The sequence below is a fragment of the Orcinus orca genome, chromosome 10, assembly GCF_937001465.1.
Source record: "Orcinus orca chromosome 10, mOrcOrc1.1, whole genome shotgun sequence".
In the NCBI taxonomy this organism is placed as follows: Eukaryota; Metazoa; Chordata; class Mammalia; order Artiodactyla; family Delphinidae; genus Orcinus; species Orcinus orca.
Genome location: NC_064568.1, coordinates 92,260,619 through 92,285,456, shown reverse-complemented (window position 1 = coordinate 92,285,456; position 24,838 = coordinate 92,260,619). Strand labels below are relative to the sequence as shown.

General features: G+C 41.1%; 1 protein-coding gene across 1 annotated transcript in view; it reads right to left on the bottom strand.

Annotated features, from left to right (window-relative positions):
• KIF13A (kinesin family member 13A) overlaps positions 1 to 24,838 on the bottom strand; it is a 212,921-nt gene that overhangs the window by 45,389 nt on the left and 142,694 nt on the right. The window contains 6 exon segments of the mRNA XM_049716351.1: positions 58 to 144; positions 8,756 to 8,886; positions 10,450 to 10,584; positions 12,185 to 12,295; positions 14,387 to 14,599; positions 14,973 to 15,084. Coding sequence (XP_049572308.1) covers positions 58 to 144; positions 8,756 to 8,886; positions 10,450 to 10,584; positions 12,185 to 12,295; positions 14,387 to 14,599; positions 14,973 to 15,084 — 789 coding nt within the window.

Below are 24,838 nucleotides of genomic sequence, written 5' to 3'. Positions count from 1 at the left end.
CACTCAGATAAGAGAAAAGGTGTATGAGTGAACATACTAGTGAACACAAGCTGTTACCTGAAGAAGTGGTTATTTCCCCACAGGATTCTGTCCCCGTGCCACAGCTGAGTGGTGCTGCACACGAGGGTGCCGTTTACACAGGACCTGAAGGAACACCAGGGGGGCTACATCAGCTGGATGGTAAAGAGCAATAAACCTAGACCCAGGAGCCAAAGAGATAACTGGGGCAACTTTCTCTTAATAGGTATATTCGACTAATACCTAAAGAAGGAATAACAGAATTGTAAACACTATCAAAATACACGATCTGGGCAAAAATGATCAAGGGATGCTGATATCCCTCAAAGACAGACAACTGGACATGATGTGCTCCTGATGGAGATGGGCAACAATGCCTATGGAACATTCTTGTCCATATTTGAGTTGAACCTGATCAAGCCTCTATATCTAAAACCAATTTAGGAAATAGAGAGGGCAGTGGAAGATGTTAAATGACGCCATGGGATGCAATGAGCAAAATGCTGACTATGGGAAGCAACTAGGTGTCTGCAGCAAATAAAATGCAAGGAAAAAAAAGTGGGGGAGCAAAGGAGGGGGACTCATGGGCTAAAAGAGTCCCAAGGGACATAACAATCAATGACAATGGTTAAATCTTATTTGGAGCCTGATTTCACGAAACAACTGAAAAAGAACCTTTATAAGACAACTAGGGAAATTTGAACACCGCCTCAATGTATGATTAGTAAGGAATTATTGTTCATTATTTTAGGTGTGATGGTACGGAAGCTGTGTTTAAGGATACTGGTCTTTTAGAGATACAAGTGGAGATATTTATGAATGCAAAGTTACAATATCTGGACTATGTTTAAAATAACCCAGAGGGGAGGGAGGAGGTGATGTGGAGAACATACAAATAAAAAATAAAACTGTCTGTGAGCTGTCATTTTTGAAGCTGGATGATGGCTGTACGGAGGCTTGTTATACCATTCTTTCTACTCTTACGTTTGAAATTTCCCATAATAAAAACTCAAGGAAAACATAAAAAGAATACCAGGTTTAAATCCTAAACAGCTACCAACCAAATGGTAAAATCAATCAAGGGGAGGGAGGTGAGGGGATGGGTGAAAAAGTTTAAGAGGGATTAAGAGGTACAAACTCCCAGTTATACTGACATATAGTAACTACAGTGGTGACCATTATGTAATATCAATATGCTGTATACCTGAAACTAATATAATACTGTAAGTCAGTTACACTTCAATAAAAACAAATAATTAGAGGTGGGGAAGAAATTCTGATAGTCTTTGTTATACTGTATATATTATACCATAATGATGTACATTGTGTCTGTGGGTTTATGTTGGTCTATGTATCCTGGACTTGCCTGAAACAAATCTTGAAGAAGCAACTGTCCAGCGGACGTTTGCAGGTGGTCTTTCAACAGTGCAGCTTCCCTCACATTGTAACTTTGCTACAGCTTACTGGCTATCAAGGGGCTGTGATGTCAGTAGCCTAAATAAGTCACTATAAAAGATTTTGTAGGATTTGCTGCTTATTAGAAGATCTCAACAACCGATCCTTTGATACAGTTAAAGCACTGTCACTGTGAGTTTTTTTAGGGGGAAAGGAAAAGTCCTCCAGAAATTTTAGCATGGACAATTTTAGTCTTCTCATAAATGTTTCCTTTACCTAAAAAAGAGATTTTGCTGGCATTTAAAAACAATACTCCCTAACATCATACAGAAAAATAAAGTCAAAATGGATTAAAGACCTAAATGTCAGGCCAGACACTATAAAACTCTTAGAGGAAAACACAGGCAGAACACTCTATGACATAAATCACAGCAAGATCCTTTCTGACCCACCTCCTAGAGAAATGGAAATAAAAACAAAAATAAATAAATGGGACCTAATGAAACTTAAAAGCTCTTGCACAGCAAAGGAAACCATAAACAAGATGAAAAGACAACCCTCAGAATGGGAGAAAATATTTGCAAATGAAGCAATTGACAAGGGATTAATTCCAAAATTTACAAGCAGCTCAGGCAGCTCATAACAAAAAAACAAACAACCCAATCCAAAAATGGGCAGAAGACCTAAACAGACATTTCTCCAAAGAAGATATACAGACTGCCAACAAACACATGAAAGAAGGCTCCATATCATTAATCATTAGAGAAATGCAAATCAAAACTACAATGAGATATCATCTCACATCGGTCAGAATGGCCATCATCAAAAAATCTACAAACAATAAATGCTGGAGAGGGTGTGGAGAAACAGGAACCCTCTTACACTGTTGGTGGGAATGTAAATCGATGCAGCCAGTATGGAGGTTCCTTAAAAAACTAAAAATAGAACTACCATAGGACCCAGCAATCCTACTACTGGGCATATACCCTGAGAAAACCATAATTCAAAGAGTCATGTACCACAATGTTCACTGCAGCTCTATTTACAATAGCCAGGACATGGAAGCAACCTAAATGCCCATCGACAGATGAATGGATAAAGAAGATGTGGCACATATATACAATGGAATATTACTCAGTGATAAAAAGAAACAAAATTGAGTTATTTGTAGTGAGATGGATGGACCTAGAGACTGTCATACAGAGTGAAGTAAGTCAGAAAGAGAAAAACAAATACCATATGCTAACACATATATATGGAATCTAAAAAAAAATGGTTCTGAAGAACCTAGGGGCAGGACAGGAATAAAGATGCAGACGTAGAGAATGGACTTGAGGACACGTGGAGGGGGAAGGGTAAACTGGGAAGAAGTGAGAGAGTGGCATGGACATATATACACTACCAAACGGAAAATAGACAGCTAGTGGGAAGCAGCTGCATAGCACAGGGAGATCAGCTTGGTGCTTTGTGACCACCTAGAGGGGTGCGATAGGGAGGGTGGGAGGGAGATGCAAGAGGGAGGAGATATGGGGATATACGTATACGTATAGCTGATTCACTTTTTGTACAGCAGAAACTAACACACCATTGTAAAGCAAATATATTCCAATAAAGATGTTAAAAATTTTTTTAAATAAAAACAAAACAATAAAAGCAAAACAAAACATTAGGGGGATAGTTAATCAATTAATTAAAGTTTAATTTGCTATAAGGGCTGTCAATTGAAGTTTGATGGAGAAAAATAATGAGTATCATTTTGAGTTTTAATTTTTCCGTAAGTTACTTTTCTCATATACTCTCATTATCTGGCTCCTAATCTTTAGGGGGACTTTTAAGCTCAAAGTTATGGAATAAGGAAAATTCACAGATGAAAATAATCACTCTTCTGTAGTAATATTTCAAGTCTGGTGGCTAAGTTTTTATTGATAAAAAATACCCTGGAAATACCATCTTAAATGTTTTTAATCTGTCGTACACAAACACGGTAAAGCTTTGGTGTGTATGTTTTACACTAACATGCTCCCTTTATTCTTCAAAATGACTCTCAACATTGTGACTCAAGTTTCAAAAGTCTGTTTCCCATTTATTTGGAAATATGAACTGATGTATTCATCTGCAAAAATGGAAAATGAGATCAGAATATATATGTATATGTACATCTATTGTGAAAATTAATAAAAGGAAACCTCAACTAAAGTTGGAGTCAAGAGGCCTGAAAAGGGAACTCTCATACCCCAACACTCATCGTCAATTATCCCAAAAAGGAAGATGTCAGTTACCCCAACAGGAAGAGACCTACCTTGCACCCCCAACAGGAAGTGCAACTACTTTACTACCCCAGCAGGAGGAAGGAAGACTTCCTCTGTGCCCAGCAACAAGCCCAGCCAATTAAAAAACACCACAGCTCAGTTAATGAGAAACTGTTGTCACCTAACTTTTACTTTCCTCCAATGAACTTTCATTTTTGTTCCCTGCTGATGACTTCCTTTCCTTGTCCCACCTTCCCTACTATAAAAGCCTTCCATGTTGTGTAACCCCTGATGAGATGCTGCCCAATTCACAAATCATTTAATACAATTACATGTTCAAATTTACTCAAAATTTGTTTGTTAACACTATACATATATAAATATGTACATACATACATACTTTTGCCAAAAAGATGAGTTTTTAAAAAAAGTTTTATAGAATACTTATCTCTTCTACCTAAAACACAGACATTCAATAGTCAGTTTTTTTTTGTTTTTATTTTCATTTTGGATGATCTGTCCATTGGTGTAAGTGAGGTGTTAAAGTCCCCCACTATTATTGTGTTACTGTTGATTTCCTCTTTATAGCTGTTAGCAGTTGCCTTATGTATTGAGGTGCTCCTATGTTGGGTGCATATATATTTATAATTGTTATATCTTCTTCTTGGATTGATCCCTTGATCATTACGTAGTTCCTTCCTTGTCTCTTGTAACATTCTTTATTTTAAAGTCTATTTTATCCGATATGAGTATTTCTACTCCAGCTTTCTTTTGATTTCCATTTGCATGGAATATCTTTTTCCATCCCCTCACTTTCAGTGTGTATGTGTCCTCAGGTCTGAAGTGGGTCTCTTGCAGACAGCATATAGATGGGTCTTGTTTTTGTATCCATTCAGCAAGCCTCTGTCTTTTGGTTGGAGCATTTAATCCATTTAAGGTAATTATCAATATATATGTTCCCATGACCATTTTCTTAATTGTTTTGGGTTTGTTTTTGTAGGTCCTTTTCTTCTCTTGTGTTTCCCACTTAGAGAACTTCCTTTAGCATTTGCTGTAGAGCTGGTTTGGTGGTGCTGAATTCTCTTAGCTTTTGCTTGTCTGTAAAGCTTTTGATTTCTCCATTGAATCTGAATGAGATCCTTGCTGGGTAGAGTAATCTTGGTTGTAGGTTCTTCCCTTTCATCACTTTAAGTATATCATGCCACTCCCTTCTGGCTTGTAGAGTTTCTGCTGAGAAATCAGCTGTTAACCTTATGGGAGTTCCCTTGTATGTTATTTGTCAGTTTTCCCTTGCTGCTTTCAATAATTTTTCTTTGTCTTTAATTTTTGCCAATTTGATTACTATGTGTCTCGGCGTGTTTCTCCTTGGGTTTATCCTGTATGGGACTTGCTGCGCCTCCTGGACTTGGGTGGCTATTTCCTTTCCCATGTTATGGAAGTTTTCGACTATAATCTCTTCAAATATTTTCTCGGGTCCTTTCTCTCTCTCTCTTCTCCTTCTGGGACCCCTATAATGTGAATGTTGTTGCATTTAATATCGTCCCACAGGTCTCTTAGGCTGTCTTCATTTCTTTTCATTCTCTTTTCTTTATTCTGTTCCACAGCAGTGAATTCCACCATTCTGTCTTCCAGGTCACTTATCCGTTCTTCTGCCTCAGTTATTCTGCTATTGATTCCTTCTAGTGTAGTTTTCATTTCAGTTATTGTATTGTTCATCTCTGTTTGTTTGTTCTTTAATTCTTCTAGGTCTTTGTTAAACATTTCTTGCATCTTCTCGATCTTTGCCTCCATTCTTTTTCCGAGGTCCTGGATCATCTTCACTATCATTATTCTGAATTCTTTTTCTGGAAGGTTGCCTATCTCCACTTCATTTAGTTGTTTTTCTGGGGTTTTATCTTGTTCCTTGATCTGGTACATAGCCCTCTGCCTTTTCATCTTGGCTATCTTTCTGTGAATGTGGTTTTTGTTCCATAGGCTGCAGGATTGTAGTTCTTCTTGCTTCTGCTATCTGCCCTCTCAATAGTCAGTTTTTAAGAAATATATTTCCCCATTGTTTATTAAGGCATCTAAAAAGCCCTCCGGAAATTCTAGGAAAGGCAGTATGATCAAGAGTAGAAATGTGTCACTCAGTGTCCTTTATTATTTTAAACTCTGAATTATAATTTAAAAAATTCAGTTCCTCATTCTCACTGGCCGTATGTTAATTCTCAAGAACACTATCTCAATAGTGGCTACCAAAATGGTCTTAGCAGATATAGAACTTTTCCACTATCTCAGAAAGTTCTATTGAGCAGCGTTATTCTAAAATAAAACTAAAAATAGTTCCAGAGCAAATCAGAGAGAAATGTAATAAGCTTCATCTCTCTTACTTACTGATTACTTTTGTGATCATCTGTATCTTTCGAGGACCCCTATCTAGGTGCTTACACACACACACACACACACACACACACACACACACACACACACACACCTGAACATACATATGAACATATCACTTTGCCGTTTATAGTACACTCTTATTACAATAATATAAAAAAGAAAAAGTTATGGAAACTGCCTGGTTTGGTAACATACCCAAGCCAAGAAATTAGCATAAAAAGTCATTTCTACTTGAACACATGCCTGGGGTACTTGGAAGAAGCAAATATAAAATCTCTTTGCAGGAATTTATGTAGCCTCACCCAAGCCACAAGACTCCTACAGATAAACTGCTGAAGAGGAGCACATCTAAAAAATCATGAACTGCTTTAGGAAGCAAAGTTATCAGCAGATACAACAAATAGTTGGATCGAAGCCCCAGCAACTTCAGAGAACAGAATTTCCAAATAAAGGCAATAAAATAAGTAAAAATAAAATTACTAAAGCATACAATGGAGTAAAAACAAGCCTCTACCAATAGAGACCAGGCATGTCTAAAAAAGGACTTCCTAAACTTCTACAAATGAAAAACAGAGACGCTGAAATTAAAACTCAGTAGAATGTGGTTAAGCAGCAGGTAAATCATGACAAGAGAGAACCGGTGGACTTGAGGACAGATCTGAGGAAATACTGACTATCCCTTCACGCCATGCCCCTCTTTTGCTGTGTCTCCAATCCCATTTCCATCTGCACAACCAAGATTCGGCCTGCTTCCTCACCTCCTATTCTTCTTCCTTTGCGTTTTTTCCTTCCATACCCACAACTGCATGGTACTTAAACATTCCATGGTTGTCAATGTCTTCCTAACTGCTATGTCCAATAGAAGCTCTTTAGCTTCTACTTTGACCTCTTTCTTAAATATTCTCTTCCCTTAGATTCCATCACTGTATCCTGCTGTTGCCTCTGTGCCTCTCTGACTCCCTTGTCTCACCCTACTTCATGGTTTATCTTCAGACCATCCCATAAACATGGGTTTAACCCTTCCACTATTCACTCTAGACCCACTTTCAAGACAGGCAACACTGATTATGCCCAGTCTGTATCTTTAGGGTAGTTCTCCTGCCCTAAATCCAATGTGCAACTGGAAATCTTCGCATTGATATCCCAAGGACACCTCAAACTCAAAGTATTCCAAAGTGAACTCATTACCACTCATTGCCTATCATCCTCCAAACCTGTTCTTCCTCTTGTATTTCTTATTTTGATTTAGTAGTGCCACTGTTTATCTCGTCTCCTAAGACAGAAATCTAATATTGCTCACTTCTTTTCTTTTACTAAGTGAGTTCCCATCCTGTCCCCAAGCACATCGCTTAAACGTCGCTGACTCTCAAGTAATTCTGAAATACATTTTGTTCTTCACTTCTTTTGCTACTGCTGTGTTCCCACAACAATATCGTAATAATATCCTAACAGCTCTCCCTACCTCCAGTCCTGCAAACCCCACACACTTTTATAGTGATCAGATTTGAAGGTTATAAAGATCACTTTAGAAGGAGCACTTATTTTCCTGTATAATAACAATTGTTTCTATATATTCTCCTCCACCAGGCTTTGAGTTACTATACTTGGGCATTCCCAGTACAGAGCCTAGAGGAAGTATACTGAATGAATGAACCATTGCCCTGAGGTTATAGGAAAGGAGGAGATTGGACAGGGTGGGGAAGGACGAAAGTAGGATAAAAAGACATGGAAGTAAAATCAGGTATGAGGAAATCTACTGAATAAAATCATTTTCAGATGTAGTGTTAAAAGAGAATATGATCAAATTATCATGCTGTGTATATGTGTGTGTGTGTGTGTGTGTGTGTGTGTGTGGTGTGTGTGTGTGTATACACACATAATTCTGTCAATTTAAAAAAAAGTATGTAAAAAAAATCCAGAGCTTCTAATAGGGGGATACAGCATAACGCTAAAATCTATTTGAACTTGGAATAAGTAAAAATTAAGGAATGGTATCATTTCACCATTAAATATCTTAACAATCTATCACTATAACAGAAGGCCTACAAAATTCATGAATCATGTATGCTACTATTGCTAGTCTCCGTTTTTCATCACTTAGAAATGTATATGGGTGATATTAACAGAATAATTTGAAATGAATATAGTTTTCTTCATAAAAATGTGTGTTCTGAATTATGTGAGTTAAGGAATACTGTTTTAGGACTTCATTTTACACGTGATTATAAAATAATTCAAGACATCATTTAGTAGAAATTAAAAAGTAAATATATTATCCTGTCAATTCTCAAATTTTTACATATTATAGCCTAGTTTAGGAATTTTTCATATAACGGAGCTTTTCATACAATGCATTACACTCGGTAATAACAAATAACTTTATTCAATAGTTATGTGTGTCAGGCACTGAGCCAAGTGATTTATATGTTTTGTCTACTATGAGCCTCATTTATCATATGAGGGAATTGCAGATTAGATAAAAGAAGTATCTTATCTGAGATCACCCAGCCCTCAAGGCAGAATCAGCCACCCTGAAGCTGGTGCTTGAAACCTTGCTTACACAGCTCTCTACAAGCAGAAAGCAAAAGCCAGTGTAGCCTTAACTCTGATATAACTAAGCAAACAGACAGAAAGGGTCAGTCTACTCCTAAAAACAAGGCACTTGAGCTATGTTAAGGAGCTGCTCCTTACCTTTAAGGGACATTTCTTACCTTGCATTTTCTTTTGGAGTGAGGGTGACCTCTCCATCAGAAGCAATATCAATCTCACAGTGCTCAGGCTGAATTCCTATCCCAAAGAGCTGGATGTCCTGAGAGGTATCTGCACCTACCCTGGTATGGTCCTGGCAACAGATCATTAAAGAAAGAAAAACCTACCCTTACAAGTAACTCAGCAAAAGTTCATCACAATCAGTTCGAATAACCCAACAGCACATGCATGACAACATTAGATGAATCACATGGAAAATGTGAGATCTGGCGCACTGTAGGTCAAAAGCTTACCTTAATACACTAAATGTAAAGTATGATTAAACACTATAAAGAAAAAAAACCAAACCCTGATCAACAGTGATTAGCTATTATTTTAGAACGTAAAGAAGTCAGACTTGATAGCAGAATACCTTGCGCTCCGGTTTTAACTTGACGACTTACTGTCTATGTAACCGTGGGCAAGGCATTTCACTCTCTGAGCCTCAGTTTCTTTTTTCTTTTTTTTTGCAGAACCAGAACAATATTATTAATATGATCTAATGAGCAGGATTCTTTCTCAAGGATCACCTGACTTACCGGTGAAAGTGCTTTGAAAACAGCTCTATAAATTCAAGAATCATTGAAAATAGTTTCATGGAAAGTCATATTTTCAAATATGTAACTTTTAAAGTGATTTAAAAAATAGCTGAGTTTCTAATACCAAATTACAGAGTACTGAAGCCTGTGGATTATACAATATACAGATGAGCATGATTTTTAAGTACCTCAAACCTCAGACATGTGAGGACTGTGACCCTTGGTGACTGCCCACTGCTCATCCTCTTTGTTTGTTCTGTTGCTCTAAAAACCATGCAGTCACTGTGATAATAATACTTCCCTATTCAACAGAGAAACTGAAAGAGACTTGGTCTTTCAAAATTAAGATTTCAGAAACAATTCCTTACCCCTTCATCATTTCCTAAATGAATAGATCTTAAGTCCATTAGTGGACTCTCAGTAAGTCAGGGGCTATTTGTGCCATATTTGTTTCTGGAAAAAGTAGAATCAAAAGGATGACAGAAGCCTGAGGTTCCTTTCTTCACTTCTAGCTTATTCTCCACTGCCTTCTGTATATTCACGAGGCAGCTCAGAATCCTTAACGAAGCAGTCTGAGAACTGCTGCACTGAGCCCTGCAGCCTGGTCAGTGGCAGTACCCTGAGGCCGAAGCCCCGAACCCAAAAGGCCACGCCCATCTCCACACCTGAAGGTGATCATAGGACCAAGAGTTATGTCCTGAGCATACAGGCTTGGGAGGGATGGAGATGGAAGAACCCTAGCTGTCTAATCTTCCACAAGAGTCTGCTTTAGGCTAGTGATGATCTCGAGATCTCCTTAGAATTACTCAGAAGCATAATGGTGACTCTCCAGAGCCTCTCAGAATCCTGTCACCACAGCCAGGGATCACTGCGACACCTTCCATTGCTCACTTGTGCCCCTCTGATGGAAATCAGCCCAACTGCACAGCCCCAGTACAATGCAATAGAGCTGGTTTTCACTCCTAACGGTAACTTGACTGAACTACCAATCCTCTTACTTTTAATGAGAGCTAAGCTGGATACAAAAAGCAAAATCATGGGGACAGGCACCCAGACTCAAGTGGGAATCGTACGTGACGGAATCGGGATTGCAACTATCTATTAACATACTCTCTTACCTTTAAATAATAAACCAGAAGTTCGTTGAGAGCAGGGTCTGCATTCAGGTTGACTAGGTAGCACTTGTCATCCCCCACCTTGATACCAGACGTCTCCAGGGAAATCCCCATACTTTCAAGTTGTCGTTGCCTCTCCTGTGCACAGACACAGACAAAAGCAGGGAAGCTCTGTTTGTTGCTCTAGTCGTGAGATGTATCCGTGGAAAGCTTAAGGCACTATTTCTGGGGACAAGGCCAGTGAAATTACACATTCTAATCAGCTCAACCAAGTTTAGTGAGATCCTAAAACGCATGACTTCTTGTGTCAGTGTTTTAGGGGCACCAAGGATGAACCAGGCACCATCCTGCCCTTAAGGGCTTCCTGTCCAGTGGAGGTGATAAGGTCACACAACTAGAAGTAAAAGAGGAGAGCCCTGTGCCATTGGAGAGGAACAACGTGCTGCGGGGCTTCAAAGGAGGGAAATCATGATGGGTTAAGAGTCCAGTAAAGGCTTCAGGAAGAGAATGCATTTGAGATGGTTCTTGAAGCACAAGAAGAATTTCAGTAGGAAGAAATGGGAGAGCAGCAAGATAAGGGCAGAGTGTTCTAGGGGAAGGGCAGAGGAAAGCACAGTAAAGACTCTGGGCGCACTGGATGATTTCAGGTGGGAAAGTCAATGTGGGAAAGTAGTGGGAGATGGGGCTGGAAGAGCAGGCTGGGTCCCTTTTGCAGAGGGCCTCAAATTCATTCAAGTTATTCAAGACATATTTATGTGTTAGGTACAGATCTAGGGCTGAGCATATAAAAGCAAACAAAACAAAGCTACTCCTTTCATGAAAACTTATATTCTAATGGAAGGAGAGAGACCATGACAAAACAGACAAGTAAAATACAGAATTTCCAAAGGTGATATGGGCTATGAAGAAAAATAAAGCAATGTAGGAGTTATAGAAAGTTAGGTATATGTTTGTGATATCTACAAGACATATAAGCAGCAGGCTGGACTAGATTCCAGTTACTGATTTCAAGCTACCTGATTGGGATGGTCCAATACTTACAAGTGGTCAATGAGATTAAACTGTTCATGAAATGTACAGTGTAGAGGTTCATCTCTCTCATACACACACACTCACACGATTAGTCCTTGCTTTTTATTTTCTCAAGTAAAGTTCATAACAGCATTTGCTAACAAGCTGAAGAATCAAGCACACTGAAAAAACTACTGATATGCTGCATGTTGTAAATTCTCTGCCAATCAGGTAGCTGCATGCTTTGCCAGGTGATCTAAAACCACAGAACAGGTTTCTGGTTAAATGTGAAAAGCAGAACGTATTAAAGATGTTTCCTGAACCATGCCTGTACAAATTCAGTGCTCTGCAACACTTCTAGCAAATACAGGGACCAAACGGTAGTTAATAAAAAACAATGAAGCCAGTGTCTAAAGAGGATCTTTGCAGGCTCTGGTTCAGTAGAAAGAGGTCCTTAAAGGACGTTTTGAGGATGATAAGTGGCTATACAGAAAAGACAGCAAATGAAAAAGAATCACTATAGCACAGGGAAATATATTCAATATCCTGGAATAAAACACAATGGAAAAGAAAAAATATATATATAAAAAGAATGTCTACATGTGTATAACTGAGTCACTCTGCTGTACAGCAGAGATTGGCACAGAATTGTAAATCAACTCTACTTCAATTAAAAAATAAAATTTTAAAAAAATCACAATATTTTAGGCCCAAGTTATCAAGCTACCTGTGCAATTTCTTCTGTTTTCCTCAGCTTCTCTTCCCAAGTCACTGTTAGTTCTCTTATCAGCTTTTCAGACTCTTCGAGCTTCTCTTTCAGTTCAGGGGCCTTCATAGCCTTTAAAATGAAAGCAGAGAAATCTGATTTTCTAATTTTTTCCACCCTTGTGTACAAGACAATCCCTTATTGTCCTTCCTAAGCGGTTATCAACTGTCTGTTGGAAGCAATTAAGCCACACACTGTCAGGGGGTTTTAGACCTTTATTAATCAAATGAAGTGAAAGAGTAAATGGCTGCTACTCTTTGAGGGAGAAAGAGAAATTCCAGTGCCCTGAATTAAATTGATACAAATCATCCCAGAGTAATTTTACCCATCGTACTTAAATTTCACATTTAAAGACCTAAAAGATGCTAAAGTTCATCTTCAAAATAGAAAAGTATGAGAACAAATTACTTAAGTAGACTTCTTTTTCAATAAGACAGAGATCAACACACATCACTTATAAACACATTCCAGTTATATTAACCTACCAGGAAAGGTGGCAATTCTTCTCATTTATTTTAAAATTTGAGTCTGGGCCATTTGAACTACTTTTCTTATTGATGGTAATAAACTTAGCATATTTATTACTCACTTGGAAATAGGACTTCTGCTTAAAAAGGCAGTCATTTCCCTCTGTTTGCTCAGTGAGAATAATTAAGGGGTCTAAATATAGCTATATGCAACTTAAGAAATTTGGGGGGCCTTTACTTGGCCACCACATATGCTTTTTTGACACCCTATAGTCACATGAGCTTCTGCAGAGTATAACCCTATGACCAAGAAAGATGGCAGAGCTCGGACAGGAAGCTGAAGTGGCGATGATGTGGAGGCCGGCTCAGGATGCTTGAGTCTCACTCTGTTAACAGAGCCTGGGAGTGATATTTAGTGCTGGGTCCAAGGGGACACACATGAAAATTCTACATGAACCTGCTGTGGTTCCTCTGCTCCACCCTTTGGCCAGGCATTGTTCCAGCTACCCGCCCTAGATTACATGGTCACAGTGGAAATGCAGATTCACAGAAAAGAGGGAGGATGGAGACCATCCACCTACAGACAAATTCCAGAGCTGTTATACTCTCCTCCTAGGATCATGACTCTCATCAAAGTTTATCAGCATTTTGAGTTTTCAGGTGTTCTGCTACCCTTCTTGGCATCGATTTTTAAAAAATTATGCGTGATGCACTCAGTGATGATTATGATGATAATCACAAAAAGAGCAACATTTATCGAGCACTTACCGTGGGCAAGTCATTGTGCTAAGTGCTTTCCAGTATCAATGTTGTACTAAGGATTAGCGAAAAAAAATTAATAAAACACGCCTCTTGCACTTTAGGAGCCCGTGGCCAAGAAGACGAGAAAGACATGTAAACAAATAGTTATAATGCAACTCCGTGATCACCAACAGATGGAATATTCAGATCCCTGGCTTTGACTTCCTTTTCTTTGTGGGGTCAGAAGACAGTGGTATGAAGGAATGTGAACTTAGAAGCCTTAGGTACACATCTGAACCCTGGCATGTGGAAGCATGTGACTGAAGTTAAGGCATTTGACCTTCATCTCAGTCCTGTTACTATTTCAGTGAGACAGTGCCTCTCTGGCAACAGCTATTTGGAAAGGGTTATGGTTATTAAAGTCTGGGTAAAGCCAAGGAAAGATGGTAACAATGCAAAATGATTTTGCTCCCTGTCAGGAACTGATAAAAAAAGATAAAAGGAGATTTCTGAATTTTTCCTAATGCTAACTATTCTTGACCACCTTGTCCTCCACGACTTAATGAGGAGATGATACAGAACTAACTTCTCTGAAAATGGCAAGGCTGCGTGGGAATGTAATCTACAATGTTAATCAAAGCAGCATATTTGGGTCTTAGGATTTCACACTGGAAGAGATCTGGGCTCAAGGGCCACCTGATTGACTGAAGCAAACAGGCAATAGCAGCAACTCTCTTTCAATTGTCTGCTTCCTTGACTGTCAGTTCATGGGACGGAGCCTTGCATTATACGCCTGTGTCTTCACAGTGCTTAGCACGGAGAAGATGCCCATCAACTCAGAACTACTGAACCACATGAGGCGACCCGGAAGTGCAAGTGAGCTCGACCTCGCCTCGCCACTCAGACACCACGAGCCGGGGAGCTTGGATCACAGGGAGAGCCGGGCTGACCATACCTCAGCCTGCGAGAGTTGCTCTCGCAGTTTCTCCACTTCCTCCCGCAGTTCCCGGATGACTTTTGCGTTGGGATCCTCATTCACAACGGCATGGTTAACGATCCTTTTGGCTCGATCGGCATATCTTAGTGTGGAGAGGGTCTCTTCGTAGTTGTCTGCTGCTGGGCTAATGGTGGCGATCATAGAGGTCTGGCTGTTGCCCCCCAGATTGTCCTGCAAAATATTTCAAATAGCATCTTAGGAAACAAGGCCCATTCCACGCACAACGCATGAGGGAAGCAGCACACGTGCACGGATGACCTTCGTGCTGAAGAAAACTCAGTGTGGAAATGGGTTTGTATTTCACAAATAAGTTTATGACAGATGAAAGTGGTCTCTCTCTATTCACATCAATGCACAATGCCTGTCAAACAGCATTATTAATGGAAAAAAGGCAACAGGAATGAGTTTTCATCCTGCATGTTTAGGAATCAGGATAACAGTATTGTCAGGAGTTCGTTGTGTAGTATTTTGCACACACTTCTCAGCTGTCACCACTGAAACAGCCAATTTCTAGTTGGAAAAGAACACGAGAACAATGAATTACCTTAAGAAGCCAAGTGAGGACTGAATCGCGATAAGGCACAAATTTGTTTTTACCCTTGCCAGCTGCCTGGTCAGCCAGCGATGAGATAACCAACCCCAAGGTTGTAAGTGATCTGCCAAGAGAAAAATTTAAAAATTAGTTTTATGGAGTATTTATTTAGTTTTCGTAAAATAATAATCCTTCTAGATAAGTATAATTATAAGTCCCGGGCTTCCCTGGTGGTGCAGTGGTTGAGAGTCCGCCTGCCGATGCAGGGGACGCAGGTTCGTGTCCCGGCCCGGGAAGATCCCACATGCCGCAGAGCGGCTAGGCCCGTGAGCCATGGCCGCTGAGCCTGCGCGTCCAGAGCCTCTGCTCCGCAGCGGGAGAGGCCACAACGGTGAGAGGCCTGCGTACCGCAAAAAAATTAAAAAAAAATAAAAGTCCCTAAAGCTGATATCATCAAGTCTACATTCGTCAAGAAACTGAAAAAAAGGAAAACAAAAAGTAACCCCATTAACCCCATTAATTTAAAAGAATGAATGTAGAATCCCTGTAGAGTCTATTCCGATCAATCACAGAACCTGTGAAACATACATTTCAGAACCTGGAAACATACATTTAAAAGATCGCACTAGAGGGCTTCCCTGGTGGCGCAGTGGTTGAGAGTCCGACTGCCGATGCAGGGGACACGGGTTCGTGTCCTGGTCCGGGAAGATCCCACATGCCACGGAGCGGCTGGGCCCGTGAGCCGTGGCCGCTGGGCCTGCGCGTCCAGAGTCTGTGCTCCACAACGGGAGAGGACACAGCAGTGAGAGGCCCACGTACCGCGAAAACAAAACAAAAAACAAAACAAAACAAAAAGATCGCACTAGAGAATTATAACTTACTTCAAATATTATGTTTAAAGTCTCAACCATTTACTCTTTGAGTCTAACTTGGACCACTCTGGCCTCTGATTTTCCCAGAGTAACAATGTAACTTGCAAAGCACCCTTCCACTACAGTTACAAGGTACATCCTGTTCATCTGCTTAAAGCTGGCAAGCTTATTTCAATGTGGAGTTGCTACAGTTTAACAAAGAACTACCCAAGCAGAATCTTGGAAGCCTTCCCAGGCCTGCTGAATCAGAACCAGTTAAAGGCATCTCCAGGTGATTCACATGCGCATTAAATTTTGAGAAGCCCTGGCTGAACAATACCCAAAGTGATACATACATTCAGGTGCCAGGCCTATGAGCCTCAAAAGTGGTCCTGGGACCAGCAGCACCAGCACAACTTGCAGCCTTGTTAGAAATGCACATTCTCAGGCCCCACCACAGACCTACTGAATCAAACATTCATGGTGGGACTCAGGAACCTGAGCTTTCACAAGTCTTCCAGGTGATTCTGATGCAGGTAGAGTTTGAGAACCACTAGTCTAGGCTAATGAGTGTCCCGTGGTGGTTAATACATGTTCTCTGCACTTGGAGAAAACATCATCATAGAAACAACAGATTTGTGGTATTGAGGGATGAAGGACATCCTTGTATTCTAGTTAAGTACCAATTGCTCTTTTAAAAGAAATTAACTGAATTCCAAGTTTAGCAGCCAGAAAAGAGCAGTCTCAGGACATCTCCCGGGACTGCAAGGAAGGTTACATGATATCATAAAGACAAAACCCTTTGTAAATGATTAAAAAATTAAAAGCTACTACGTATTTATAAAAGACAAGGAAGGACACAAATCAACATGTGACTAGAGCTTAGCAACTGAAAGACTACATAGCTTTCTTTCTAATGTTAACAATAGATTTCCATTAAATAAGTTGAAAGGAGTAAAAGCATATTTCCCACCACACAATATAATTCTCCAAAGGTGAGTCACTGGAAAAGTCATTGAAACACAAAGCAATTCCAAGAGGCAAAAATGAGTCAGAATTTTAATAACCAACGGCCATTACTGCCAAGTGACATAAATATGTGTATCATAATTGACAAATTTAAAAGTTAAACAAATCCACCCCAAGAGAAATGAAAACATATGTCCAAACAAAAACTTGTATAACAATTTTCATAGCAGCAATATTCACAACAGCCAAAATGTGGAACCAGCCCAAAGGTCCACCGAATGATGAAGGGAAGAATAAAATGTGGCATGTCCTTGCGAAGGAGTATTATTCAGCCATATGAGAGGAATGAAGTTCTGAAACATGCTACAACATGGATGAACCTTGAAAACTTATAAGAGAAAGAAGACAAGCACAAAAAGCCACTGGCCTGGGTTGTATAGTGCCCACTCCCCACCCCCAAATTATGTCCACTGGAACCTTAGATGTGACCTCATTTGGAAATAAGGACCTTGCAGATGTAAATAGTTAAGATGAGATCATACTGGCTTAGGGAGGGCTCTGATCCAATGACTGGTGTACTTAAAATAAAGCCATGAGAAGACACAAAGACACACAGGGGAAAACAACTGGTGCAAATGGAGGCAGAGACTGGAGTGATGCATCCACAAGCCAAGGAGTGCCGGCAACCACTAGAAGGTAGGAGAGAGGCATGGAAGAGGTTTTCCCTCTGAGTCCCCAAGAAGGAACCAACCCTGCTAATCCCTTGATTTTGGACCTCTGGCTTTCAGAACTGTGAGAAAATATAGTACTGTTGTTTTAACCCTTCCAGTTTGTGGTAATCTGTTATAACACTAGGAAACTGATACAGCCATATACTGTTTGATTCCATTTATATATGAAACATCCAGAAGAGGCAAACCTATAGAGATGGCAGTCGTGGTTGCCCGGGGCTGGGGAGGTGGGGGGAAGGGGGAATGATCTGGACACCAGGTTTCTTTTGGGGATGATGAAAATGTTTTAAAATTAGTTTGTGGTAATGGTTACACAGCTCTATGAATATCATAAAGCTACCGAATTGTACACTTTAAAAGAAATTTTAAGAAAAATGGCATGTGATATATACGAAAAAGAGGGAAAAAGGAGTTCAATATAAGGCAAAAACACATTTCTGCTTTAGATATAGAATACTGGGCATTTTTCATATTTTGCTACTATTGAAATGAAAGTTTCATTTGGAAGCAACTCTTTGGACTATCCCCAATTTTTCATACCCAAATGCAGCAGATATTACTTTAATTCATACCAACTACAAAGAGCTCAGCGACTCAAGGGTCAGTATCGGCAATTCTGAGGTTAACAGTGGTCCTACAGCTCTATAACTGATTCAGTTAGAGAAGCTTAACACTTGTAGAAGCCATGCTCTTTACCTAACGGTGTGCATACAGTCAAAACAAGAACTTCATCCGAACCTAATATGGTCCTCTTGGAACAAAAAGAAATAAACTGCAGAATGAGTGGGACTCGGTGATGTTGGAGAGGTCACCAGGTTATCCAGTGACGAGGGGTCCATGCCACCCCCCCCCTTTCTGGGTTCCCCTTTCTGCAGTGATCCAAGGGCATCTAGGATGCTAAAAACCATTTGAAAGTTCAACGTCTGAAAGCTGAACACCAGGCTTACATATTTTAATAGGAATTTTATTTCCAGGGACCTTAAAAATATAACAAAATAACAAATTATGGACGCTGCTAGCCCTGCTGTTTCAGCCTGGAGGCAAACAGGCAGCTCATGGGTGTCAGAATGGGGTGGGAGTGTTTTGCCAATTTTAGGGGCTGAAAACATTACTCCAGGAATCATTCTCATTCTAGGAAAGCACCGCTCCTTTCCTGAACCTGCTGGAGGTGGAGACAGTGAGGAAGTTCCTAATGGTTAAATCTCTCACCACGAGTCCTGGCGGGGGAGGGGGGGGGTCGGGAGGAGAAGGGGGAGGGGCTGGCTGCGGAGGAAGGAAGACTTAGGCCAGGGGATAACATCTATAAACAGACAGCCAGGGGCTTCCCTGGTGGCGCAGTGGTTGAGAGTCCGCCTGCCGATGCAGGGGACACGGGTTCGTGCGCCGGTCCGCTGAGCCTGCGCGTCCGGAGCCTGTGCTCCGCAACGGGAGAGGCTACAACAGTGAGAGGCCCGCGTACCGCAAAAAAACAAAAAAAGAACAAAAAAAAACAGACAGCCAACTATAACAACGGAGAATTCGGGATCAGAAAGAGAGTAAATAAAACTCAGGAGGATCAAAAATAAAACTCAGGAGGATCAAAATAAAAGTGGCTTGCTGAAAAAAAAATTGTCATTTATATGTATACATACAGCTGATTCACTTCACTGTACAGCAGAAACCAACACAACATTGTAAAGAAACTATACCCCAATTTAAAAAATTGTCATAATTCAACTTTTTTTTTTTTTGCTTTTCTATACCTTCCTTAAACCTACCTAGTTTCCCTTGAAACTCCAATCACCAGATTCCTTCTCTTAGGAGTAGATATGATGTGATGTGAGTTATCTATAATGTCTAGGATGGATTTCAAATCTATTTTACCTACGTTTCCAGTGATCTTTTTCTAAGATCATAACTGTAGGACTTATTAAACTTTATCAGAGTCAGCCGTGTATGCACTGCTCTTTCTACTTAGACTGTGACCACCGTGGCAGCAGAGACTGCTACGCCTGGCTTACAGAAAGCACGCAGTCAATATTTGCCAAGTTACTACGCTGAGTCTAGAATACAGTGAAGAACAGAAGACGAACCTCTTTCTACAAAGGACTAATTCAAGGCCGGTTTGGGTACACTCTGTGGGTGCTGGCCCAATATCCATTTTCCCCTTTCTTACTTGCTAACGGACACCTGATTTTGCTGGGAAGGATGAACCGAGCTAAAATCTCTACAGAGTCCTCTGCAGCTCGGAGAAGCCATGAAACACAGTTCTGGCCAGTGAGATATAGGGAGATATTCCTGGGAGGGGCTTCCGAGCAGGCTATGGTTCTCCTGATAGAAAAGGTACATAGTCAGCTGACAGAAGCCGGTGGTCATTTCCCCATCTTGTTTGGAACACAGATATGGATACAATGCCTGGAATGGTAGAGCTGTCTTGAGGTCATGAGAACCGCATGAACACACACTAAGGTTAGTACATACAGCTGTGTGCCTCATAGCATTTCTGAGGTGCTGGGCCTGCCTCTGACTTCTTGTTAAGCGAGAAAGATGAACTCATCACTTGGTTGTCATTGCAGTGGTTTCTGTTGCTTACAGCATAATGCAATCCTTGGCTTTTACAGAATTAGTCAAAAGATGATGAAGTTAGTGGAACTGAGTTTAGCCCTCTTCCCCAGGAAGTCCCCACTCCTTACAGGAAAGGAGAAATGCAAAGTGGCAATTTATGTGGAAAATTATGGTGAAAGGACAGCACCATCACATGACAGGAGAGGAAAGAAAACAGTTATATCTACAGTATGGGCCTCATTTCCACTCACCACTGTTTTCCAGTGACTAATGCAAATCATTAAACTCAAATGTTCATCTAATGAGTATCATTCCCAATCTCATTTCCATTTCAATTGCTGTGGTATAATAAAAAAGCATATACGAACATTTCCCCCCCCCCAAAAAAAGTTCTTTTGCACATTTGTTCTGGAGACATTAATATATGGTATACCTAGAATTCTGTCATCAAGTAAGCTCAGGGAATCATGAAGTTATACGGGATTCATGACTACAGGATTTCTGAGCGCTTTTAGCACTGGGAATCTCCCAAGGAAGGCTTTATAAGTAACCTTTCTCAAAATTATTTATCCAGGGGTCTTTTTCTCCCCAGAGCCACTTGAGGAACTAGTATTTCACAAGAATGTTTTGGGAAACACTGAAGTAACAATGGCACATGTCCCAAAAGATGTGGCTACTGCATCCTCAGGAGCGAATTTTTGCTCTGTCCCCGTGGGTCTCTTGTGTTAAATACAGAGACATTTATTCAGATTTCTTTCTTCACATATGTGGACCCTGCAATGCACAAGTGGTAAATTAACAAGGACCCCCACCCGCCCCTGAATAATGGACAGAAGGCAGGCCACTTTTATTCTCCCCTGGTACAAGTTCACGTTTAGTTCTGCAGGCAAAACCCACTGAAATGAGGTTTCTGAGGGGAAACGAACAAGAGTCATGGAGGGTGCTCAAGAAGAAAAAAAGGATTGAGTCACATGAAACATTAGAAACACTGTGCTTATAAGTTATTAAAACAAATTATAGGGGCTTCCCTGGTGGCGCAGTGGTTGAGAGTCCGCCTGCCGATGCAGGGGACGCGGGTTCGTGCCCTGGTCCGGGAGGATCCCACGTGCCGCGGAGCGGCTGGGCCCGTGAGCCATGGCCGCTGAGCCTGCGCGTCCGGAGCCTGTGCTCCGCAACGGGAGAGGCCACAGCAGTGAGAGGCCCGCGTACCGCAAAAACAAAAACAAAAACAAAAACAAATTATATGACAGAATCCTAGGAGTAACATATATTAATATCCCTCAAACAAGTGTTCAGCAGAGCCCATTTTTGGATATGTTTAGTATATACTTTATTATTAACCACAGTGATTGAAATGGAAAGGAGACTGGGGAAGATACTCATTAGATGAATACTGTTGGCATTTAATGGTTGGCCATTGCTGAGAATAGAACAGAACCATTTTCAATGACATTCCTAGGGGTATTAGAGAGTGTTCCATGATCTAAGTGAGTTCTCAGAGAAGTTGAACCAACCAGTCTCCAGGAGCAGAAAAAGGCTTCGTCCTTCCGCCCTCAGTAGACAGAGGAGCAGCAGACGGATTCCCAGACGCGTCCCCTCTGAAGATGGTCTACAGATGACCTATCCCTCCCCTGTCCGGAACAGGCCTTGGTGGTACAGCCATACAGTGCCTTAGCTCTCCGCGTGAAGGAATAACGTGTGCTGTAAAGCTCTTAAGAGCTTAAGGAGAGATGAAGCCCCTAAATCCATAGCCCATTAAGCAGACACTAATGTCCGTGTGAAGTCCCTGGCAGGTCTGCTTAAGAGGATTATTAATGTTCCATATAAAGAAGCCCCAGTAGGAGGCTGAGAGAAAGCTTAGGAAACATGTCAGAGATTTCTTTAATTTTAGCCCTCCACTAGGCACTGATTTTAAGGCTTAAAAAAACCATTTGTGGAACTATCAGGCAGCAGTTTCAATATACTATTTATTTTACGAGTACACACTTAACATAGAGCTTACTAGGGGTAGGCCTGTTCTAAGCATGCTACAAGTAGTCACTAATTTAATCCTCACAACAGCCTTACTCACAGTGTTTGCTCATCCACATTTTACAGGTGAGGAAACAGAGGCACGGAAAGGTCACACCCCTAGTTTCTGTAACTAAGAAGCTCCCGTGTCTCCTCTGGGAAGCCTCCCGCAAACCTGCCAGCTGTGTTGTCACCCATGTCCCCACCGCACCCTGTGTGTAAGTTTCTATGGCAGTTAATATATTAATATCACTCCTCCAAAGGTCTCCTTCCCCACTGGACATTGAACTTCCTAAGGCCAGGGTCTGATCTTACTCACCCCTTTCTTCTTATGCCCAGTCGGTGTTCAACACATATTTGCTAAACGGAACAAAAAAGTGCAGGTCCATTTATCTCTTATTGGATATCCTTGGGGCCACATGTGTTTTGAAATTCAGAATATTTTGGATTTGAGGAAGTTCAGTGCATACACTTACCCATGACCACTGGTGGGATCTGGGACAGCAGCCCATAGTAAAATTCATTAACGTTTCTGCAGCTAAACTTATGAATGGCCACACTAAATGAGTAAATAAAGACCATAAATGAAGATAAAGACCTCATCAGAGTTCAGGTGAGGGTTCACCAACAAGTGAGCTATGAAGAAAATCAGAAAAGCACTTGGTTTTCAGAGCACTTTGGATTTTGGAACTGCAGGTAAAGGACTATGGGCCTCTCTTTCTACAAAGGTCTCTAAGACAGCTGTGCAGACCACGGCATGGTCCTACTGTGAGAAGATGTCCCATCAATTCAGTGACTAAGTACCAATGACCATGCTGAGAACTTGGAGGACACCTGGTGGAGACCTGGACCCACAGTGGGCTGCCGGCACTTATGCACCAACTCAGGGAGCTGAGAGAGATGTGTGGGGTAAAGAAAAAAGGCCTGGATTAAGGTTCAAGGGAAAGGGTTCAGAGACGGCTCCACTCCCTTCGAGCCAGTTATTTTGGGAAAAGCACAAGACCAACTTGGCAAACATCCACAGGCTGGTCAATGTGTCCTATAAAAACATGCTTCAATGCTGGGTGACGTAGCACTTCTCAACATCACCTGCTCGAGAAAATCCCCCCACCTCCTTTTGCTTTTTCGAATGAAGTAACTTACTGTATCTTAACCTATGTGCTCCTCGAGGGCAACAATCATGCTGTAACAAGTAACCAGAGACACAGTGGCCTAAAACAACACAACTGTATCATCTTACAGTTCTGGAGGCCAGAAGTCCAGAATGTGCTTCCCTGAGCTAAAACCAAGGTGCCGACAGTGCTACGTGCCTTCGGGAGGCTCGAGGGGAGAACCGTTTCCTCGCCTTTTCCAGGTGCCCACGTCTCTCGGCCCATGGCCCCTTCCTCCGTCCTCACGCGAGCAATGGACTGTGAGGTCTTTCTCACCCACGTCACCCTGACGCTGGCTCTGCCACTTCCTTCTTTCACTTATAAGGAGCTTTCTGATTACATTAGACCCACCCGAATCATCTTCTCATCTCAAAATCTTTAACTTAATCACATCTGCAAAATCCCTTTGTGAGGTAAAATGTGCACATGTTTTGGGAATTAGGACCCGGACATATTTGGAGGACAGGCAAGCAATATTCTGTCTACAACAATATCTAAGATCCTCTTGCATCCCCACATCCAAGGCAGTGCCAGACACATAGCAGAGGCTTAATAAACGTCTGCTCAGCTTTTATTCATACTACTTAAATATCTCCAACCTCATCTTTAAACAGAGAAAAAGATACATATAATGAACCTCACATGAAATAATGCATATGGAAGTGCTCCCAAAACTAAAAAGAACCATAAAAATGTAGATATCTCACAGACTAGTAGTAAGGAATACATACATCCATTTGTGAAAGAGCCAGTATATAACTAAGGAAAGATGATAGGAAGCTAAGAGAATGCCATTCAATCCATTAAGTCATAATGGAAAAGAGCCAGTAGCTGGAGTACCTAAATCATGTTATCATGTGGCCTTCGGGTAGTCCAGTTTGAGACACTACATAATTTAGTGTCCAAATTGAAGGGGGCACTATTAATATTTCCTCTGGGACAAAAGTATCAACCAGGACTCTTTCCGGCAAACAGAACACTTGGGCACCCCACTTACAGCAGTGGGGTGAGCCTGGGCTCTCGAGCCAAACTGCCTACAACCAAATCTAAGATCCACGCTTAGAGTTTTGTGACCCTGGATATATTATTCCAGTGCTCTCTGCCTTGCTTTCCTCATCTGTAAAATGGGTATAATAGACCCATGTGAGTTATTACATATAGAGCATTCAGAACAGTGCCTGGCATATAGTAAGAGGTTAAAAGAAACTAGTGATTGTTACACATGAAGGCCAGCCATACTCAAAATTTCCATAAATTCACAGCACAGAATTCCCAGTGGCTTCCCACAAGTGTAGATACAGGCAAAGGGCTGGCATGGCTTAGCACCAGTAAACAAATGTCTAGGAGGGGTGACACTCTTTTCTTTGGTACCTGCATCCTCACACCCTCATTTCTGCTTCCCCATCCTGGTTCTTGCACTCATTTTGGAATGCAGAGCTGTATGCCCGCCTGGGCTCCTATAATGCTTTGTCATGAAATAGAGCAAAATCCTTTGTTATTAGAGCAGGAGACAGAATGACTGGAAGTTAACCCCGTAAAGCAGCAGTCTGTGCAGCGAGCACGTCTCTGTCCATCTGATAGAGGGGGTGATATTTCCCTGCTAATTTTAAACTTTTGTAAAC